Here is an 18,285-nt window from a genome sequence, read left to right as displayed (position 1 = left end):
AAGAAGTAACATTCCAGATCAGTTTATTTTCCTCTCATTATCTTCCGAGGAGGTATGAGAGCCAAATTACAAACTAATTATTACAAAGTATATGCAGTTAACTTCTGTACATAATTAAAGGAAGGAAAAAAAGGAGAACAAGGTAAGAGATCAATTGTGGGCCAAACCCTAGTACACACACACAACTAATGCGAAATGCGTTCACAATTTTACTAGAAATTAATCTTAACTGAACTTAAGATGTTCTGGGATTTTCCTGCAGTATGGCTTAATATGAACATTTCCATTTTTGGTTACTTGCCGGGAGAGGCGAGTAACCTATGCAGTCAAGTTGGCATGTGTATATGCGTATGCGTGTGGGTGCGTGTGCGCTGCGTGCGCGTGTGTCTGTGACGCCCTGCTTTTACTGAAACACAAAATCTTGAGAGAGGTATACCTACAGCAGATCTCATATTTGGCATGTGGCTTCACCATATTTAGTACAAAACCCTATTGTCAGAGGTCAAAACATGGAAATCTCAAAAGTCCTAAATCTCCAGAACCCAATGATCAAGGAAGCTTATAATTTGCATGGCAAAATGGTGAAATACTATGTACAATTTTTTGACTAAGCTGGAGAAGGTCAAATGTTTTTTTTTTTAGGTCAGCAGAGGGCATAGCTTGAAAACACAATATTTCAAGAGACCTACTTTGTTATGACATTAACAGTAACAGATAATGCCATCACTTCTCCAATGAGCTATTCAATGTTCTGTGATATCATGTTTAAATTGACCTATCGTTACTGTAGCCATTGCTTGTTATAGTTTTGTCACAGACCTATTAAAAGGTTATATTTCTTAGCCACTCTTTAACAATCATGCATCATTTTCCTTTACAAGCAAAATGTCCAAGTAAGTGGATAATTTACACTCCCCTGGGAATTATATATTGCATAGCACTTACAGGGAAGGTCGGTAGTTGTGTAAATATCCTGCCACAGGTGGGTCAGTTTTTGGTGTAGTTGCAGATGGATGGGACCTGTAACATGTCTCTTGAGGGATGACTGACTCTGTTTAGATTTATACTGCAGCATGAACTTCAGCCAGGGTTAGCTTACAAAATACTATTATGCTGCATATGTAATGTATTTAAAGGCAAGTAGCCACTGGGTTTCCCTCTGGTTCTAAAAGCTCAAAATAAATAATGGAATTCATCAACCACTTTCTCACTAATGCAAATTTCAAGAACCGTATATGTCGGTTTGAGTTGATAGGTGGTACAATGATACCCCATGACCAACCCAATTGTCTCTTTTGATTTTTGTTTCAGTATCAACGTATTCCCAACATTCCCTCCGAATATCAGAGACTGAACTGTGTTACAAAAACATAATATGAGTGATAAAATATGACTTACAGAAGTAATAAAGAAATTGGTAACAGTGACATTGTACTTGGCTATATGCAGCCTAAGTTCTCGGATACCATACCAAACCTTTCACATCAATATTGATGCCTTGTAGTAGGCTATATGCAGCCTAAGTTCTTGGATACCATACCAAAACTTTCACAACAAAATTGATGCCTTATAGTAGGCTATATGCAAACATGTTCTCGGAGGGGGAATTCCGCGAGACCGAAGGTCCGCGAGACCGAAGGTCCGCGAGAGCGAAATCAAAAAAGGTCCCCGAGAGCGAAATTAAAAAAAGGTCCACAAGACCGAAATTAAAAAAGGTCCACGAGACCGAAATTAAGAAAGGTCCGCGAGACCGAAATTAAAAAAGGTCCGCGAGACCGAAATTAAAAAAGGTCCGCGAGACCGAAATTAAAAAAGATCCGCGAGACCGAAATTAAAAAAGGTCCGCGAGACCGAAATTATAAAAGGTCCGCGAGACCGAAATTAAAAAAAGGTCCGCGAGACCGAAATTAAAAAAGGTCCGCGACACCGAAGGTCCGCGAGACCGAAGAGGAGAGTAGTGGGGAGAGTAGTGGTGTATACAGGGTCTTGAGACATGGTGGGGGTAGGAGGGGGGACTCATAAGCCTACGGGAGAATTTCATTTTAGGAAGGGGGCATGACGTTCTTTGCCCAAAATTTCCAAAACCTTGCCCGAAAATTGAAAGCGCCACCATAGGTTGACGCTACGGGGATTTCTTGAAAAATGCCTGTCACATTGCCGAAAACCAGAAACATTTTTGTGTGTTTGTGCTACAAAATGTACAAATTTTCGGAAGTAATATAGACGTTTGGTTTATTATGAGGAAATTGTGTCAACTGTTACGGGCTAGAGGTTAAAAGTCGACCCCTAATTAACTTCGCTCTATAGCGGAACTTCGGTCTCGCGGACTTTTTTTTTTTAAATTTCGGTCTCGCGGATCTTTTCTTAATTTCGGTCTCGCGGACCTTTTTTTAATTTCGGTCTCGCGGACCTTTTTTTTTAATTTCGGTCTCGCGGACCTTTTTTTAATTTCGGTCTCGCGGACCTTTTTTATTTTCGGTCTCGCGGACCTTCGGTGTCGCGGACCTTTTTTAATTTCGGTCTCGCGGACCTTCGGTCTCGCGGACCTTTTTTAATTTCGGTCTCGCGGACCTTCGGTGTCGCGGACCTTTTTTATTTTCGGTCTCGCGGACCTTCGGTCTCGACGACCTTCGGTCTCGCGGACCTTTTTTTATTTCGGTCTCGCGGACCTTCGGTGTCGCGGACCTCTTTTAATTTCGGTCTCGCGGATCTTCGGTCTCGTGGCCTGTAACCGTTCTCGGATACCATACCAAACCTTTCACATCAATATTGAGCTTATCTATACACGCGTAAAAGTAATACAATCTTGATACTTGATTCGCGCTTGATACTGCAGCGAATGAAAATATCGTGGTATACATGTCAATTTCTGTATGTAATTTGATATCTAGAGGCAGCTAAGGTCATTCAGAAAAAGCCAATTTTAAATTGAATTTCTACGTTTTATAAAAGGTATAAAACCAGTAATCTTCTTCTGTTTTAATTAACTGTTCTAGATTACCCTTAATGGTTTCATTATTCAGGCTTTTAATATTATAAGACTGAATAATGAAACCATTATCATGTCAGTTAAGTCCAATACTATGTACTGGAAATGAGTAACTTTTTCGTTGATTCTTAACTAATTTGCAGGCATAACTGGTCTTCAGCGCCACATCGATATAAACGGAGATTCAAGTGCCAGCGTTAGCGTGTATGGAATATTTCAGGAAAACCTGTTAGAACGAATCGGGACGTTCCACGATGATGAGGTACTGTCACAGAAATGTACACATAGAAGCCATAACCCACCTGCCGACTACAATATGCATTGCCCAAAATATTAAAGGGGGACAATACCCACGTGCTGTTATATACTTGTGAAGTTTTTGTTCAAATGATGTTGGGTCAAATTGTGGTTATAGGGGAGGGGGGAGACCACTAGTTTGAAAGTGGAGGGGCTGCCCCAGCCTGGCTACCGGACGGCTGAGGAGGGGTTCATATTCAAATACTTCAAATGGGGCCATGTAGCCACCATGCATAGACAAATGCTCAGCTAATGAATGATAAAGACTGATATACACTGCAAAGTCATGTTGAGGTGAAACATCTTCTTGAATATTGTGATGACAATTAAGTCTTCAACAGCTGAATTCGGTGGAAAAGATCTTCAAAAAGTTGCTGCATTTGTTTTTGTTAACTGAAAGGTACCCCACAACAATGGAACAACCAAGGCGCCGTTTATGCTGTGTCTATAAGTTGATGATGCAGGTGCTTGGAAAATAGGTCAAAACCCACTCGTATCACCTCCGCAAAAAGGAATTTTGGATATTACATAATATATATTTCTCTTTACTTTCTGTCTATTTTCAATGGACTTATCAGATTGTCCAAGTAGAAACATTTATATATATTCATACTTTCATGATAAAAGTCAAGATGGAAGACGAAATCGATCACCTCTCTAAAATTGTCCAACCCCCCCCCCCCCCCCGCCGATAAAATGGTTATAGGCTCTCTTTTCTTTAAATATGACATTTAACAATGATTGACATGCTTTTTCTCATATTTTACAATGTACATGCCTTTATAGAAGAATATTACAATTACAATGCAAGCCTTCAAACGTGTATGGCTGCATTTGTAGCAGTCTGCGATCGTAAAATGTTGTCTACTTACAAGTAGTGTCTTCCTTCTGTAATATTATATAATTTTCATTTTATAACTTATAATCTCCATATTGTAACCCTCAGATGTTTACGGTGATGCATGCTTACTTCAGGTTGTCATGAAATACAATTCATAACTTTATAACCCCAAACAGGATGCATGCATTTACCTCAACATTTAATCTTCGTTTTGCAAAAAAAAAACAGAATACATAAAGAAAGATATATTACTTATAAGTCATCTGCCGTGCAAGCAGTTATTTTCGTTATAGATATATTGCCAGGTTTGTTTTTATTTAAAAGCCAACTAACGTTACCCTTATTAACACAATGGGCTAACCTAGAAAGCCTCAGTAATTTGGACTAGAGTACAGGGGGTTAACAAGTTCTGTTACAAACACAACATATTTTATTATTTAAAGACACATTAACTACATAATATTATCAAAATTTACTAATTTAATAATACTAAGTACAATTTGAATGTTCCTTTGATATTTTATTCTACCTGTGTATTCTAACATTGGCAACAGTGCACACCCTACGATTTAGTAAAAACCTTTCAGAGAAATGACGGTCTAGCCGTCGCAGGTCAAATAACGAGTCCTTCGGCTTTGAGTACAGCGTTTCTGTATGTTGCCGTGGTGGACATATCTAACGGTAATAGTAATTACCTACTTTGAGACCCGAGTTAAAGTCATGCCCGACATTGTAATCCGAGGTTCCCCTTACAATTGTTGAGAGATCTATCAAAGTAACGCCCTAGTTTTCCCTTTTCGGAAAACCAAATTGTGTACATATGCCAACAGAGTTGAATATTTTCACGATTACATGTTAACATCATCACAGTCCTCGATGTAGATGCATTCGATAAGAAATGTCACAACCGAATTACATGAAGCGAATCTTTTCGCAACTGTTATGTTCTTTAAAGTAAGCTTGATGTTTTATTCGTTGCAGACATTTGAAACGCTTCCGAGTAAGCATATTACGTGGTTCGGTGGTAGTGAACCACCACTAGCTGTGCCGGAGTGTGGTTTTGATAACGAATTTTGTCAAAGGAATTGGATTCCTATTTACATAGGATTAACGGTCTTCTTTCTCGTTCTCATCGCCGTGCTATGTCTTAGTCTCACATACTACAGGTAACATTCAAATATCTTCTCTTTTCATTAATAATCATGTCACCGTACCATGCATAGCGGTTTGTATATCATTGGGAGTCGCAGCAGCTGGGATTGTTAGCATGCGTCAGTAGACATATATGTAATGTCTCTGAGATCGGTTCCTGCCATGCACTATAGACTAAACGACCAGATTCCCAGGACAATGATTACGTCGTAGATTTGGATGAACAAACCTATGAATATACTTGTCGCACACTTGTTCTTATATGTTAAATGAACAACTATTTAAGCAGCGAGACGTTATTCAGTAATGTTAGAGATATCAACCGTTAATTATCCTATATTGATCACATACTTACAAATACTTCAGAAGAGGTGAACCTTAGTTCGTAATCAGATAACAACTGGAAATGTAATTTTTTATTAAACGTTTTGGTTTTCTTTGATAGGAATTGGAAATATGAAATGGAATTGTCAAGTTTACTTTGGAAGGTAGAATACGATGACATCGACTTTCAGGAAAGAAATCTCTTTGGCAGTAGAATGAGCATGGTAACGTCATAAGCTGATGAAGTATTTCCTATTCCCCCCTCCCTCCCTCCCTCCCTCCCTCCCTCCCTCCCTCCCTCCCTCCCTCCCTCCCTCCCTCCCTCCCTCCCTCCCTCCCTCCCTCCCTCCCTCCCTCCCTCCCTCCCTCCCTCCCTCCCTCCCTCCCTCCCTCCCTCCCTCCCTCCCTCCCTCCCTCCCTCCCTCCCTCCCTCCCTCCCTCCCTCCCTCCCTCCCTCCCTCCCTCCCTCCCTCCCTCCCTCCCTCCCTCCCTCCCTCCCTCCCTCCCTCCCTCCCTCCCTCCCTCCCTCCCTCCCTCCCTCCCTCCCTCCCTCCCTCCCTCCCTCCCTCCCTCCCTCCCTCCCTCCCTCCCTCCCTCCCTCCCTCCCTCCCTCCCTCCCTCCCTCCCTCCCTCCCTCCCTCCCTCCCTCCCTCCCTCCCTCCCTCCCTCCCTCCCTCCCTCCCTCCCTCCCTCCCTCCCTCCCTCCCCCACCCACCCATCCACCCATCCATCCATCCATCCATCAATCCATGCAACCATCGATCCATCCAACCATGCCTGCATGCATCCATCCATTCACCCATCCATCCATGGGATTTCTTCCAATCAGAACGCTAGAAAACAACATGTGACACTGTTCGTCCAATGTCAGTTTAGTCATGCAGTATTTGCAAAGTTTTCCAAGGCTTAATCAAATGCATAAACCATCTTATATTTAATGTATCACATTGTCATTATTTCACCTTTCAATGATAACTAACCGCATAAACAGAGTAGTGAGTCAGCAGTTCCATCCTCTCTACTTTATATATATATATATATATATATATATATATATATATATATATATATATATATATATATATATATATAAGCACAATATTTACCCAGTACGTGACCGTGAAAAGAACGGAAAGTTACATGTTTTCTGGCAGTGGTGTAATAGGCTTTTCTTAAAATATCATTGCTGCTAATTCCTGAATCAATATTTTTTAAAGAGGCCATGACACGAAAAATCCAACTCATCGAGAGTAACTTCCTCTGAATCTATGAGAAAATCTATGTTCAAAACTATCCTCAACACCTTGAAAACCTCAAGGACTAATTAGTAATTAACGTTTTAATAATCGCATCCGAAAATAGATACCTGAGAATGCGATTTCACAACAAGACAATGATGACGTCATGTTAGGAACACACGTGCAAAGCTCAGGCATGTATCGGATGCGCGACGATCATATCGTTCCATATACAGTACACGCACATTTACACTGAGAGAACAACCACTGTATTACGCTATATCGTTAGAAATTTCAAGTTTGTTTTACAACTGTTGTAAACTATCCGAGAGAAATGCCGGTCCGTTGTGTTGTTGGGGCTGCATAAATATCATTACCCATGCAATTAGCCTTCATCCATGGCTGAAGGACGAAAAAAAACACGGCGATTATGACCAAGTTAGTGCACAACACCAGCGCCGATTTCACTGGGCCTAGCCAGTATGCAGTTCGAATGAAGCGAACACTTCACGGAAGCATACTACGATCCCTCCTTTTTGTTATGAAATAAAACAAATGGACTTTAACGGTTCGACATAAAAGAGTCATTCTTCTGTCAAGTAATCCACAAAAAACTACTCTGAAGACCAGATCGGGGAACAGGAAACCTCCAATGGGGCAAGTGGCGATCCTTAGGAGGTAGCGCGCCGAGCACTAGTAGTACTATAGTATGGTTCCCCTATAGTATTAGCGTTACTACACTGAAGTCGCAATAGACGAAGAGATTTTACTGTATCATCTAAATTAACACCCCCTTCATTGCTCTATTGTATACTAATAAGCTATGAGGTTAGCTTCAGAGGCGATGGGTTACATCTTCTTGTGAACAAATCTCAGTGCCCCAATTTATTTCTGGAATATGCTGGATCAGTTAATTATAGCAATAATTTCTTATGCCTATTCCAGGAAAACCATTTATTATGTTGTGGAGGGAGTGGGGGTAATGGGGATGGGTCAAAATAGGTAGGTAAAAAGATTTTATTCCAAAGGTTGTTTAATTAAATCTCAAAGCGATTTATTTTAAAGTCACAGAGCCAAAAATTCACACAACATAGTTCAAGTGTTAAATCATTGAACAAAATTTATTCAATATCAGTTCTAGACAGTCATTCTGGACAATCTGAACTAACATTAACAACAATCATTGTATTATATGACATAAAAGTAAAACTGTACTTTCCATAAACATTATCATTCTTAAATTACACTAATGTAATTTGTGACATCAAAGGAGGTTAAAAGAAAACAACTTACATGATTTTTTTTGCTTTAAGCCTACAAAGCAGTTGCATGTCCATCGCTATCAATCGTTGTTGTGACAAATTAATTAGAATAATCCAGAAGCAAATACAATACAGGGTTATTTAAACCAAGAAACACTGCACGACGCAACTCACATGCAAAAATGTTACCCACGCACGACGACACGTACAACACTGATGGGCAATGTGAAACACAGCATCACACGCATTAAAACAATCGAAGACCATTAACAGGGTGTACTGCTGAGTTTTTGAAGAAAGACTACAAAACAAACCAACTGCTGCTGAAGAAACAGTCTAAACATTCAAGAGTTCTGCTGCCTCCATTGGTCTTTATTATGACTTTTCTGTCAAATATCATTGGTGATATGGTTATTTTGGCTTCCAGATTAAAGGTACGAATCAAACGAGGTAAATGCCCCTAAAAAGGTCAATGCCCGTTCCCTTATGCACATATTATATGACATCACGGTCATGCCAATACTTGTGTCCAAATGCTTCAAAACATGCCTTTTCTTTTATTGTTGATGTTGGGTCTGGAAAATAACCTTTTCATCCTGAATTAAAAGTCTTGAATTTCAATATATCAACACTGAGGGAACCCTGACGGATTGATAATCCAACACAATCGTAGTTTAGAAAGGCTTCCTATACAATGAGTTTTCTCCTGGCAACTTGAATCCAGTGTAATGACCATTGGCTGGAAAATCACTTCTGATCTTTTGGACTGCACATGATGGTAGCACAACCCTGACGTGTCTTGCTAGGAACCCCAAGTATCATTGAACCTGTTGACCGTAGGCTATGTATCTGTACTGCCTGGGAAAAAATTTATGAAAGTTCAAAATGTATTAATGTTGGCCATGATGTCCACAATAACAAGCAGGCACACAATGTACAGTTATGGTTACATTTGTTGTGATTTTACACCTTCCATGTATCATGAAACATTCTTTTGTTTCAGAAAATTGATTTGCAAAACTCCAGGCCAAAGTACTAGCCAAGTAATAATGAGTATGAAATAACACATATGCCTACCTAGCATGGCTGCATAATGCAACTTACATCCCCGAGCCAAACTTTCAGTATGCAACCAACCCTACTAGTACTACACACTCTACATATGGGTTGTAAGTTACCGTAACACAACGCACAATACGGTTTAGGGTGTTCCGCGAATTCCAACAACACATGCACAAAATGGACTGGATTTTGTTTTTAAATGCTTCGTTAATAAATTCTTACCACGTTGTATGTTCCTTGCAATGGTTTCGAACGGATTTCTTCTTCGATATGTTGTGGAGCTTCAATTTCGGCTCGTTTAACAGGCTCGAACTGATACGGTTCTAACACCTCCGCTCCACCCTCAGCGTTCGGTTCAATATTGGAATGATCATCGCCTTCACTCTCTGCTTCGAATATGAGAAAGGGCACTCTAATTATAGCCCAATTTCACTGCCTAGTGAAGAACCATTATCACTTTGAACTTCGGTTGCCGCATTTGGCTCTGGATCCGCCATTTCACAGGAAATTTTGATTTGATATCGCACTTGTGATCGGTGTTTTGTTTAGTAACTACTAGTGGTATGTGTACTTGTCTACTGTGTACGTGAATGGTACCGTAGCAGCGACAACAAATGTGTTCAAAACGTGACGTCACATGACGTCATGCGAATCGGAAAATTTTCGAGTAAACAAAGTTTCAAACGCCGAAAAGGGTAAATTCATTCTCAATTTTCGACTTGAAAAATCAAGTTTTAAACTGGCAGATTGGTTGATACATGTTTTAGAGAACATTCTTTGATGGATCCCAAAAATATAGGACTTTGAAATTTTCGTGTCATGGCCACTTTAAATGTAACTGGAATGCCAAATGGATGACGGTCAGGAGCAACGATTGCTTCTATTTAAATTAGGTTGATGACGTGCTCCCAAATGCACCCGCCGTCCTGGTAAATTAGTTTAAAGACTTACATAGTCCCGCTCCAGCTTATGGAATTAAAATGCTCTCATGTTAGCCATCGCTGTCAGTATTTCAACTATTGCTTCTGCGCCGTAGTTGCCAAGGTATGCTTTTAGTTATATGGGACACATGTAAAGGTTATTTAATTTGAATTCCAGATAATGATGTTGCCAGTTAAAACCACTTAGATCCACTTGACGATTTACTTTACAGATTAGTGGAGTTTCTCAAGAAAGCAGAGGTCCTAACGCTGGACAGTCGAGTCGTGTTCAACTGTTCACTCGGGTTGGAGTAGTCAAGGATATTAAAGTTGCCGTTAAGCCCATCAACAAAACCCACGTGGAGGTGACCAGGGAGCTGAGGAAGGAACTAAAACTCATGCGTGACTTGAGTCATCAAAATCTGTGCCCGTTTATTGGAGCTGTGGTAGAGAACCCCAATGTGTGCATATTGACAGAGTATTGTCCAAGAGGAAGCTTACAAGACATTCTCGAAAATGAAGAAATCAAACTAGATGATATGTTTATTGCATCGATGGCGTCTGATGTTGTCAAAGTAAGTCTGTCCGGAGGTATTATGATGGTGAGAATCACATTTAGTGTAATTTACATAGTGCAAAGATGACTGATGACTTTACACTTTGAATTTTTTAGAAGCATGCTGTCGAAGGCGGTAGTTCATCTAAAATCCTAAATATATACCGGTGCTGTGGCCGAGTGGATAAAGTTGGTGGTATTTGAAGCAATGAGGCTTCCAGGTTCGATACACGGTCGGGTATTAGTAAGGTGGGTTTTTCATCCAAGAGCAATCTACGATTTTCCCTATATGAAATGACTTTGTAAATTGAAAAGATTCCAAATTTGAGTTAAAATGTTACATTGGAAGCCACCCGACGTGAAAGTTGTAATCCATAAGCCCTTTCGGGACTTCCCACATATTTGTGATCGCTAAAGCATCGTAAATATAGCTGCTGATTATTATTATTATGATTGTTATTATTATTATGTTACCGTGCTGTTACATAAACCAACGAGAAACAAAGGTTACCGAAGCAGTTTACGTTTTAGGCACTATACTAATGAAAGCAATAGAAGGCTAACAATTCTCTAGACTTGAGTTGATCATCAATGGATCATTTCCTATTATAGAGTGGTAATTAGAACTATAGTTTCCTTCACTGTCCATAAATACACCCAAATATTCCTATATATGGCACCTGATTGGAGCTATTACTAATACTGGTATCCAAGTTCGATCCTTGTTTTTTCATTACAAAGTTTACCAGTTAACTACGAAATATTGTTCACTGTACCGGCCGAGTCATATACCAAGGCACCTAAATATTGGGCTCAAACCTTCTTGCCTGACGCTCAGCACAGCGGTTTGAACTACTTGTATTGGGCATGATATATTTGCCTGCCTATAATTGCTTGTGTAGCCAGCTTGAAAGTATGGTTTAGTAAGGAGCACTGATATTAAACCCATTAATTTATATAGAATAAAGCATTAACAAATATAGATAAAAGAATAAGACCGGCCAGCAGATCTCTCTCAATATGACTTTTCAATAGCAATTTATGATACCGACTTATTCATTAAGGTTCGGACATGATGTAATGAAGCAAACACTGATATATATGTATATATATATATATATATATATATATATATATATATATATATATATATATATATATATGCGTAGTGTCATTAGCAGCGGAATGGAGCAACTTGTCCCATTTTCTCAAGTTTTGTGTCAGAAAAGATATTTCTGTCTCTTCCAAACGCTCCTAACTAGAACTTCACTACAACGTGGAATGCTTGACGAGAGTGTGTCGCGGGGCTACATCCCCTGGCCCAGGATCAATATCAGGCCAGGGAACATCTGGTATAAGCATAAGCAATAGTACACTCTCATTCTCATAACATTAAGAAACCTTCGATGTCATTTTCTCCGGGATCCGACCTGGCTGTCGACTTAATATCAATCTGTTGAATGCTTTAAATTGGAAAATGAGAACCAGGCCTTAAGCTGATCAATTTTATCAGTTTAAAACACCTCATGAAAACGACAAAGGCGATTGGTTTAAATTCACATGAAACCTAAAAACGTATTAAAGATTGGTTAAATTATTAATTTCCTGTTGGGCACCGATAGAATTCCTACTTGAAGGGTTCGAAACCAGCTCGCTTTCTGCTCCGTCACTTTTGTAAGCTACATATACCACGGAATAAGAAACAGCCGCATTCGCCAATATTATTCGTTAATTTATATACAAAGAAGAAGTAAACGAGCATTGCAAACAATCGAAATTATCAACCTGGTCAAATTCCCAATTCATTTTAAGTTTCAATTACAATATGACCCTACTAGTGCAACACAAATGAGCAGAGATTATGGCAACATTGCCAACATGGCAATAGTGGCAACATTGCCAAGGAGAAAAAAGAACCACGTCTCCTATATAAAGTTGTCACTTGGACATAATAATTAGTTGCAAAAGTTACATCCTATCTTTGGGAAATACAGTATGCTGATGTATGCATGCCTACCTCTAGTCTTGGCCAAGTCGTTTGTAATACTCTTTTTTTGTTGTTGGAAAACTGTACATGCCTCAGAGCAGTTGTTATGGAAGCTCAGAGTCCGTTTCTGCCTACCACGAACGTGCTTGCCCACTGTATTTTACATGCCCGAGGATATGTCCGATACAAACCCTATAGTATCAAGCTAATGCGCTGTCGTGTTCGTTCTCTTGGCAGTACAGCAAATAGATACGGGAAAATAGCTTTGTGTAAAAGAAAGGTACACTAGGCTGTGCATACTAGGATCTTAACAAGACTAGCCTTCCTCCTGTCCCCATTATCCCCTCACTGTGGAGATGCTTGTAATGTCACTACATATACGGCTGATATATAGATTGATTTTTTTATTGCGTGAACCGCCCACGTAACGTCGCTGAGAACTCAAACAAGTCCGCACAGAAAAGAACAACCTTAGCAACAAACATCTCCACATTGCCAACCTCTCCCGCACAATCCAATCGTCTGATCTGCTCTGACATTGGGACATAGGCGTACGGGACCATTTCAGTTTGGGGGGTAGAAACTTTTGTGCCCGAATGTTCCCATGACACCATGGCTCTAAGCGGAGCGCCACCATCGGTTGGCGCGTAGCGTACAATAAATTTTTTGGCAAAAAATGACTCTCAGTTGCCGGAAATGGCACTTCTGAGGCCTTGCAAGTTGCATCTAAACATTCTTTATTTTAAAATCTCAAGTTTTAGAAATTTACACTTCCCCAAAAATTTGGTAAATTAGAAGAAGAAAAAATGGTAAAATCACTTTGAAGGGGAAAAATAGGACAGGATATTTTTTAAGCTCCTATTTAGTTACCGTATTTATTATTTTAACACAGTACTCAGCTACTGCCAGAAAAACATACATTGTTCAAGGATACGTAGGCGGGATAATGTCGCTGTGTCGGCTGAGACTGCAATTTGTCTCACAAAAAAGTATAACAAATAACATAGAATATGATAAACCTGTACTTCTAGGCTTGTAGGCACCCCCCCCCCCCCCTCACCATCCATGAACAAGAAAACGTTTCTTATATACTCGTGTCGGGGATGTCCAGGTATACAGTTGACTAGTTAGAAAAAAAATTGATAGTGCAAAAAGCGTGGTAGCCCAGATGAGCTGCGATTACGGTGGTGTTATACACGGAAATATTCGGGCAACATGATGCTATATAAAGAAAATCATTATGCCTATATTCATATTAATGTCATATATATATATATATATATATATATATATATATATATATATATATATATATATATATATATATATATATATATATTTTCCCTATTAGGCTGCCCGAATATTTCGGGACTTTTGCCCGAATTTCTTGCCTTCTGGAAATTTGGGGGGCAGTCTGCCCCTAGCCCCCCGCCTCGTACGCCTATGCATTGGGACATAACTGTTTTCAAACGGAACTGCCAACAAATAAGATTAATTTGTTTCTACGATCTTTCTTTTATCACTACAAATTAGGGCATGGTCTACCTTCACAGTTCAGCTATGGTGTCGCACGGTAAACTGAGATCAAGTAACTGCTTGGTTGACACAAGATGGGTGGTTAAACTTGGAGACTTTGGGCTACATCTCTTTAAGAGCGGACAGAGGGATGACGATGTCGGAGAGTTTGCCAGATACCATAGTGAGATATTTGATATTTACACGGAGCAAGTACCGTTATAATACATCATCGGTAGTAAGAGTCATCTAATATGTTTTGGGACCTTTCTATATGGATATGAATATGATATTATGTTTTTGATAGGGTGCACACAACTCTATTCCAGTTCCTTGCTTTGATGAAAGGTTAACTTGGCTATACATGACAATTGCTATGTTGCATAATAATACGTGCTATCTCCAGTTCATCTGCATGCTTTTGCCAATGCATTTTTGCTATGTCATTTATCAGCCATGTCAACTGTTCTAATTATCTGAGATGGAATATGCGCACCGTACCCTGTTTTATGTTTTGTGCAAATATTTCATCTCTACTGGGCTATTTTCAGGTGTTTACAGTTAACTTGACCAGTTTGACCATTATAGTATTAACCGAGGAAGCAGATACCACTGACAGGAATGTTTCGCCACACAGGAAACGGTATAATAGTAAATGTATAACCTATTTGGGGTCGGGTGCTGAAGTCATTCTCGTCCCTCGGATTTGAATGTTATGTGACGGTCCCGGCAGCAGGAATTGTTGCCTCAAAATTCTCTAAACATATTGATGAAAGCCGGTGTTCATCCATGGATTTCATATGAATAGGGTTTGATATGAGCTTCGGTTGGATTTCCGATTCATGGAACATACTAAACTAACCTAGTATAGCTAACCCAGTATACCTATACTGAATGTTTATGGCGTATATACTAATCAGCAAATACATGTTTTTACTATTTGTATAGCCGCTATACGGCTACGGGTCTGTGCTAAATCAGCATTAGATAAGTGTCAGTTTATACGAAAACTGCGAAAGACTTACGTACCTCTGGTCTGACTCTATAAGTGATTTAGAAACAAATTTACTTTGACTTTTCAGAACTTCTTTGGACAGCTCCTGAGCTGCTCAGAATGTCACACTATCCACAAGGAACCCAAAAGGGAGACGTCTATTCGTTTGGTATTATTCTTTTTGAAATGGCGCTAAGAAACGGTCCGTATGGGAACTGTACGTTAAGTCCAATGGGTGAGTTAAGTGTTGTAATTGGTTACACTGCATAGGTCTACCGAGAAAAGGAGCGTTCGCCCTACAGATATGGTGAAGAATTGATTCATTAGATGTTTTAATATTGGTTGTTGTGAAGTAAAATGGTGTCTTTACCTTTGGATATGCCTGCAATTCACAGCTTGGTAAGCGTCTCTACTAGTATAATGTAGTTGATGAGCAGTACTCTGATTGAGCATGAGTTTTAAACAAATGCATTTCAATCTTATTGTTGAAGGTATACCCGCCGTAAACTGGCAGACTGTGAATAACTTGATAAAATGTTATGACACGATTTTCAATTTAAAAGTAAATAACAATTTAAGGTTAAGTCATAGCGACTGGGGTGAAATAAGTAGGATACTTGCCTTGTCCCCCACCCCCTCCCCCTTATATTGCCCTTAAATATTGCGAATCAGTAATATTTTTCTTACTACGCTTTCAGCACGCATATATAGAAGTGATCAAATTCTCTATGCGAAGATCGCGATAGGCCTATAAGAATGCATTTAATTATATGCAAGAATTGCAACTCTAAACTAGTTATGCTTTGTTAGTTTTTGTATCCCATATTTTGGCTCATGTTATTTATGAATCAATGCATACGTGAGGCTTGGGGCAAGTTTTGGACTATTAAAAACCCATGTGCCAATATTTTGCATACATACTTATGGATGCTATTTGCTAAAACTCAGTTTTGGACCGTGTTCTTGTATATAGACGTGCAATTCACTCTATACACCATGTTTTCACTCCACCAACATTATGTAATGCAGATGTTACAGGAAATGACGTGTGTGCGACCAACAAACAAAAATCCCCACCTGCGAGACTTCGTGCGAGAATGCCGTTGTAAAGGTGGACGGAAAGACAAAAATGTCATAGGTCAAACATAAGGCAAAAGCAACATTTTGCTACAACTCCATGGCAAAGTATTGAATTGACACCCAGTCTTAAAAGAGTGCAATATAGGTATGTCAAATACTATCACAATATGCGGTTAAAACGGTAACCGAGGTCAATGGTCAGAGGTCAAATAAGTTCTGTTGATTTGGACGATGGCCGGCTTGGTTGTATTTGATTTTGTGATGAGATATCGTGTAACTTCGTAGATGGCCCTCTTGTTTGTTTTAGATTTTAGTATACAAATTTGTACGTTGTGTTGAATTGAAAATCGGCTAACTTAAAAATCGAATATTAGATAGTTTTGAGGTTACTGAATAATATAAATTGCAGTGGCGTAGGAAGGTACTTTTCAGTGGGGGGGCTGAAGACTGATGGCCGGCCTGTGGGAAGGGTGTAAGGGGAGGGGTGTCCCCAAAAGGGCCCCTAAAAATGCATTTGATCAAACGAACGAGGTACCACTTGAAACCAATGTCAACTTAATGCATGAATGCCACAAAGTACTGAATGGCCCATGCCAGACAAATTTTCTGCTGCTAAGGGCCCGCCAGACGCCCCCAAATATGCATTTTAGGGGCCCTTTTGGGGCGTCTGGCGGGCCCTTTGTAGCTGAAAATTTGTCTGGCATGATGATTTCCATAGTCTGTAAGATCAACCCGAACATTCCAAACCGGTTTTGAGTGGTACCTTGCATATTTACTCTGGGTCAATGCTACGATAATGGGCATTTGGGCCATATTTGGGGGCATCTGGCGGGCCATTAGCAGCAGAAAATTTGTCTGGCATGGGCCATTCAGTACTTTGTGGCATTCATGCATTAAGTTGACATTGGTTTCAAGTGGTACCTCGTTCGTTTGATCAAATGCATTTTTATGGGCCCTTTTGGGGCGTCTGGCGGGCCCTTTGTAGCTGAAAATTTGTTTGGCATGATGATTTCCATAGTCTGTAAGATCAACCCGAACATTCCAAACCGGTTTTGAGGGGTACCTTGCATATTTAATCTGGGTCAATGCTACGCTAATGGGCATTTGGGCCATATTTGGGGGCGTCTGGCGGGCCCTTAGCAGCAGAAAATTTGTCTGGCATAGGCCATTCAGTACTTTGTGGCATTCATGCATTAAGTTGACATTGGTTTCAAGTGGTACCTCGTTCGTTTGATCAGATGCATTTTTTTAAGGGGCCCTTTTTGGGCGTCTGGCGGGCCCTTTGCAGCAGAAAATTTGTCTGGCATTGGCCATTCAGTACTATGTGGCATTCATGCATTAAGTTGACATTGGTTTCAAGTGGTACCTCGTTCGTTTGATCAGATGCATTTTTGGGCCCCCTTTAACCGGCCCCAGGGGCCACATGCAGCAGAGGGACCACGGCAGACATCCACTTTTGGATATACTGGGTTTTTCCACAAATGTTCCAATACTCAGATATTGGTACCTCGTTCGTTTGATCAAAGGGCACTGGGCTGCCGGGCTATTTGTTTATTATGTACATGAATGATATCATCTCATCATCTAAGATGTTACATTTTAAACTGTCCCTGGTGATGCAACTTTCTGTATATGAACATGCAGACCGAGAAGAAAGGGTAAAGTTGGTGAACTATGAAGTGTTCTGTTTATGCAGACACAATTATCAAACAAGGAACTCTGCCATATAATCAAAAAGGTTATACCACCTAGAACCGAGCAGAGTAGGAAATGCAGATACTTTTCTAGCGCTGATCTGTGGAATTCTTTGCATATTTAATTCAAAATTCTCCTACTCAACTTGGATGAACTTCATACGTGGCATGTGGATCCATCTTAGCAAGTAAAAACTCGTATTGTTTTTAGTACAAGTAAAAGGTTCTTTTGAAGTTACACCGGAAGTAAACGTCTATAAACCTTGTTACCTCGATGACTTCAAATGTAACTTAGCCTCTAACTTGACATGTGGATTCACCATTAGTAAGTACAAGAACCAAATTGTCTTCCGTGGAGGTCGAGGATAAGTTTA

General features: G+C 39.9%; 1 protein-coding gene and 1 long non-coding RNA gene across 3 annotated transcripts in view; one reads left to right on the top strand and one right to left on the bottom strand.

The window, feature by feature from the left end:
• Positions 1-18,285, top strand: part of LOC139959862 (speract receptor-like) — a 60,125-nt gene that overhangs the window by 15,457 nt on the left and 26,383 nt on the right. For both annotated transcript variants that reach the window (XM_071957767.1, XM_071957768.1), the window contains exons 7-12: positions 3,133-3,251; positions 5,109-5,293; positions 5,725-5,827; positions 10,319-10,660; positions 14,162-14,327; positions 15,226-15,372. In XM_071957767.1, the coding sequence (XP_071813868.1) occupies positions 3,133-3,251; positions 5,109-5,293; positions 5,725-5,827; positions 10,319-10,660; positions 14,162-14,327; positions 15,226-15,372 (1,062 nt within the window). The remainder of the gene's footprint in view (positions 1-3,132; positions 3,252-5,108; positions 5,294-5,724; positions 5,828-10,318; positions 10,661-14,161; positions 14,328-15,225; positions 15,373-18,285) is intronic.
• On the bottom strand, positions 7,944-10,000 carry LOC139959864 (uncharacterized). The gene is made up of 2 exons (XR_011790245.1): positions 9,388-10,000; positions 7,944-8,961 (listed from the first exon to the last, which is right to left on the bottom strand). It is a non-coding gene; the product is annotated as an uncharacterized lncRNA (long non-coding RNA).

Source organism: Apostichopus japonicus, chromosome 19, assembly GCF_037975245.1.
Source record: "Apostichopus japonicus isolate 1M-3 chromosome 19, ASM3797524v1, whole genome shotgun sequence".
In the NCBI taxonomy this organism is placed as follows: domain Eukaryota; kingdom Metazoa; phylum Echinodermata; class Holothuroidea; order Aspidochirotida; family Stichopodidae; genus Apostichopus; species Apostichopus japonicus.
Note: the sequence above shows the minus strand (reverse complement) of the source record. Positions and strands in the feature narration are given on the sequence as shown.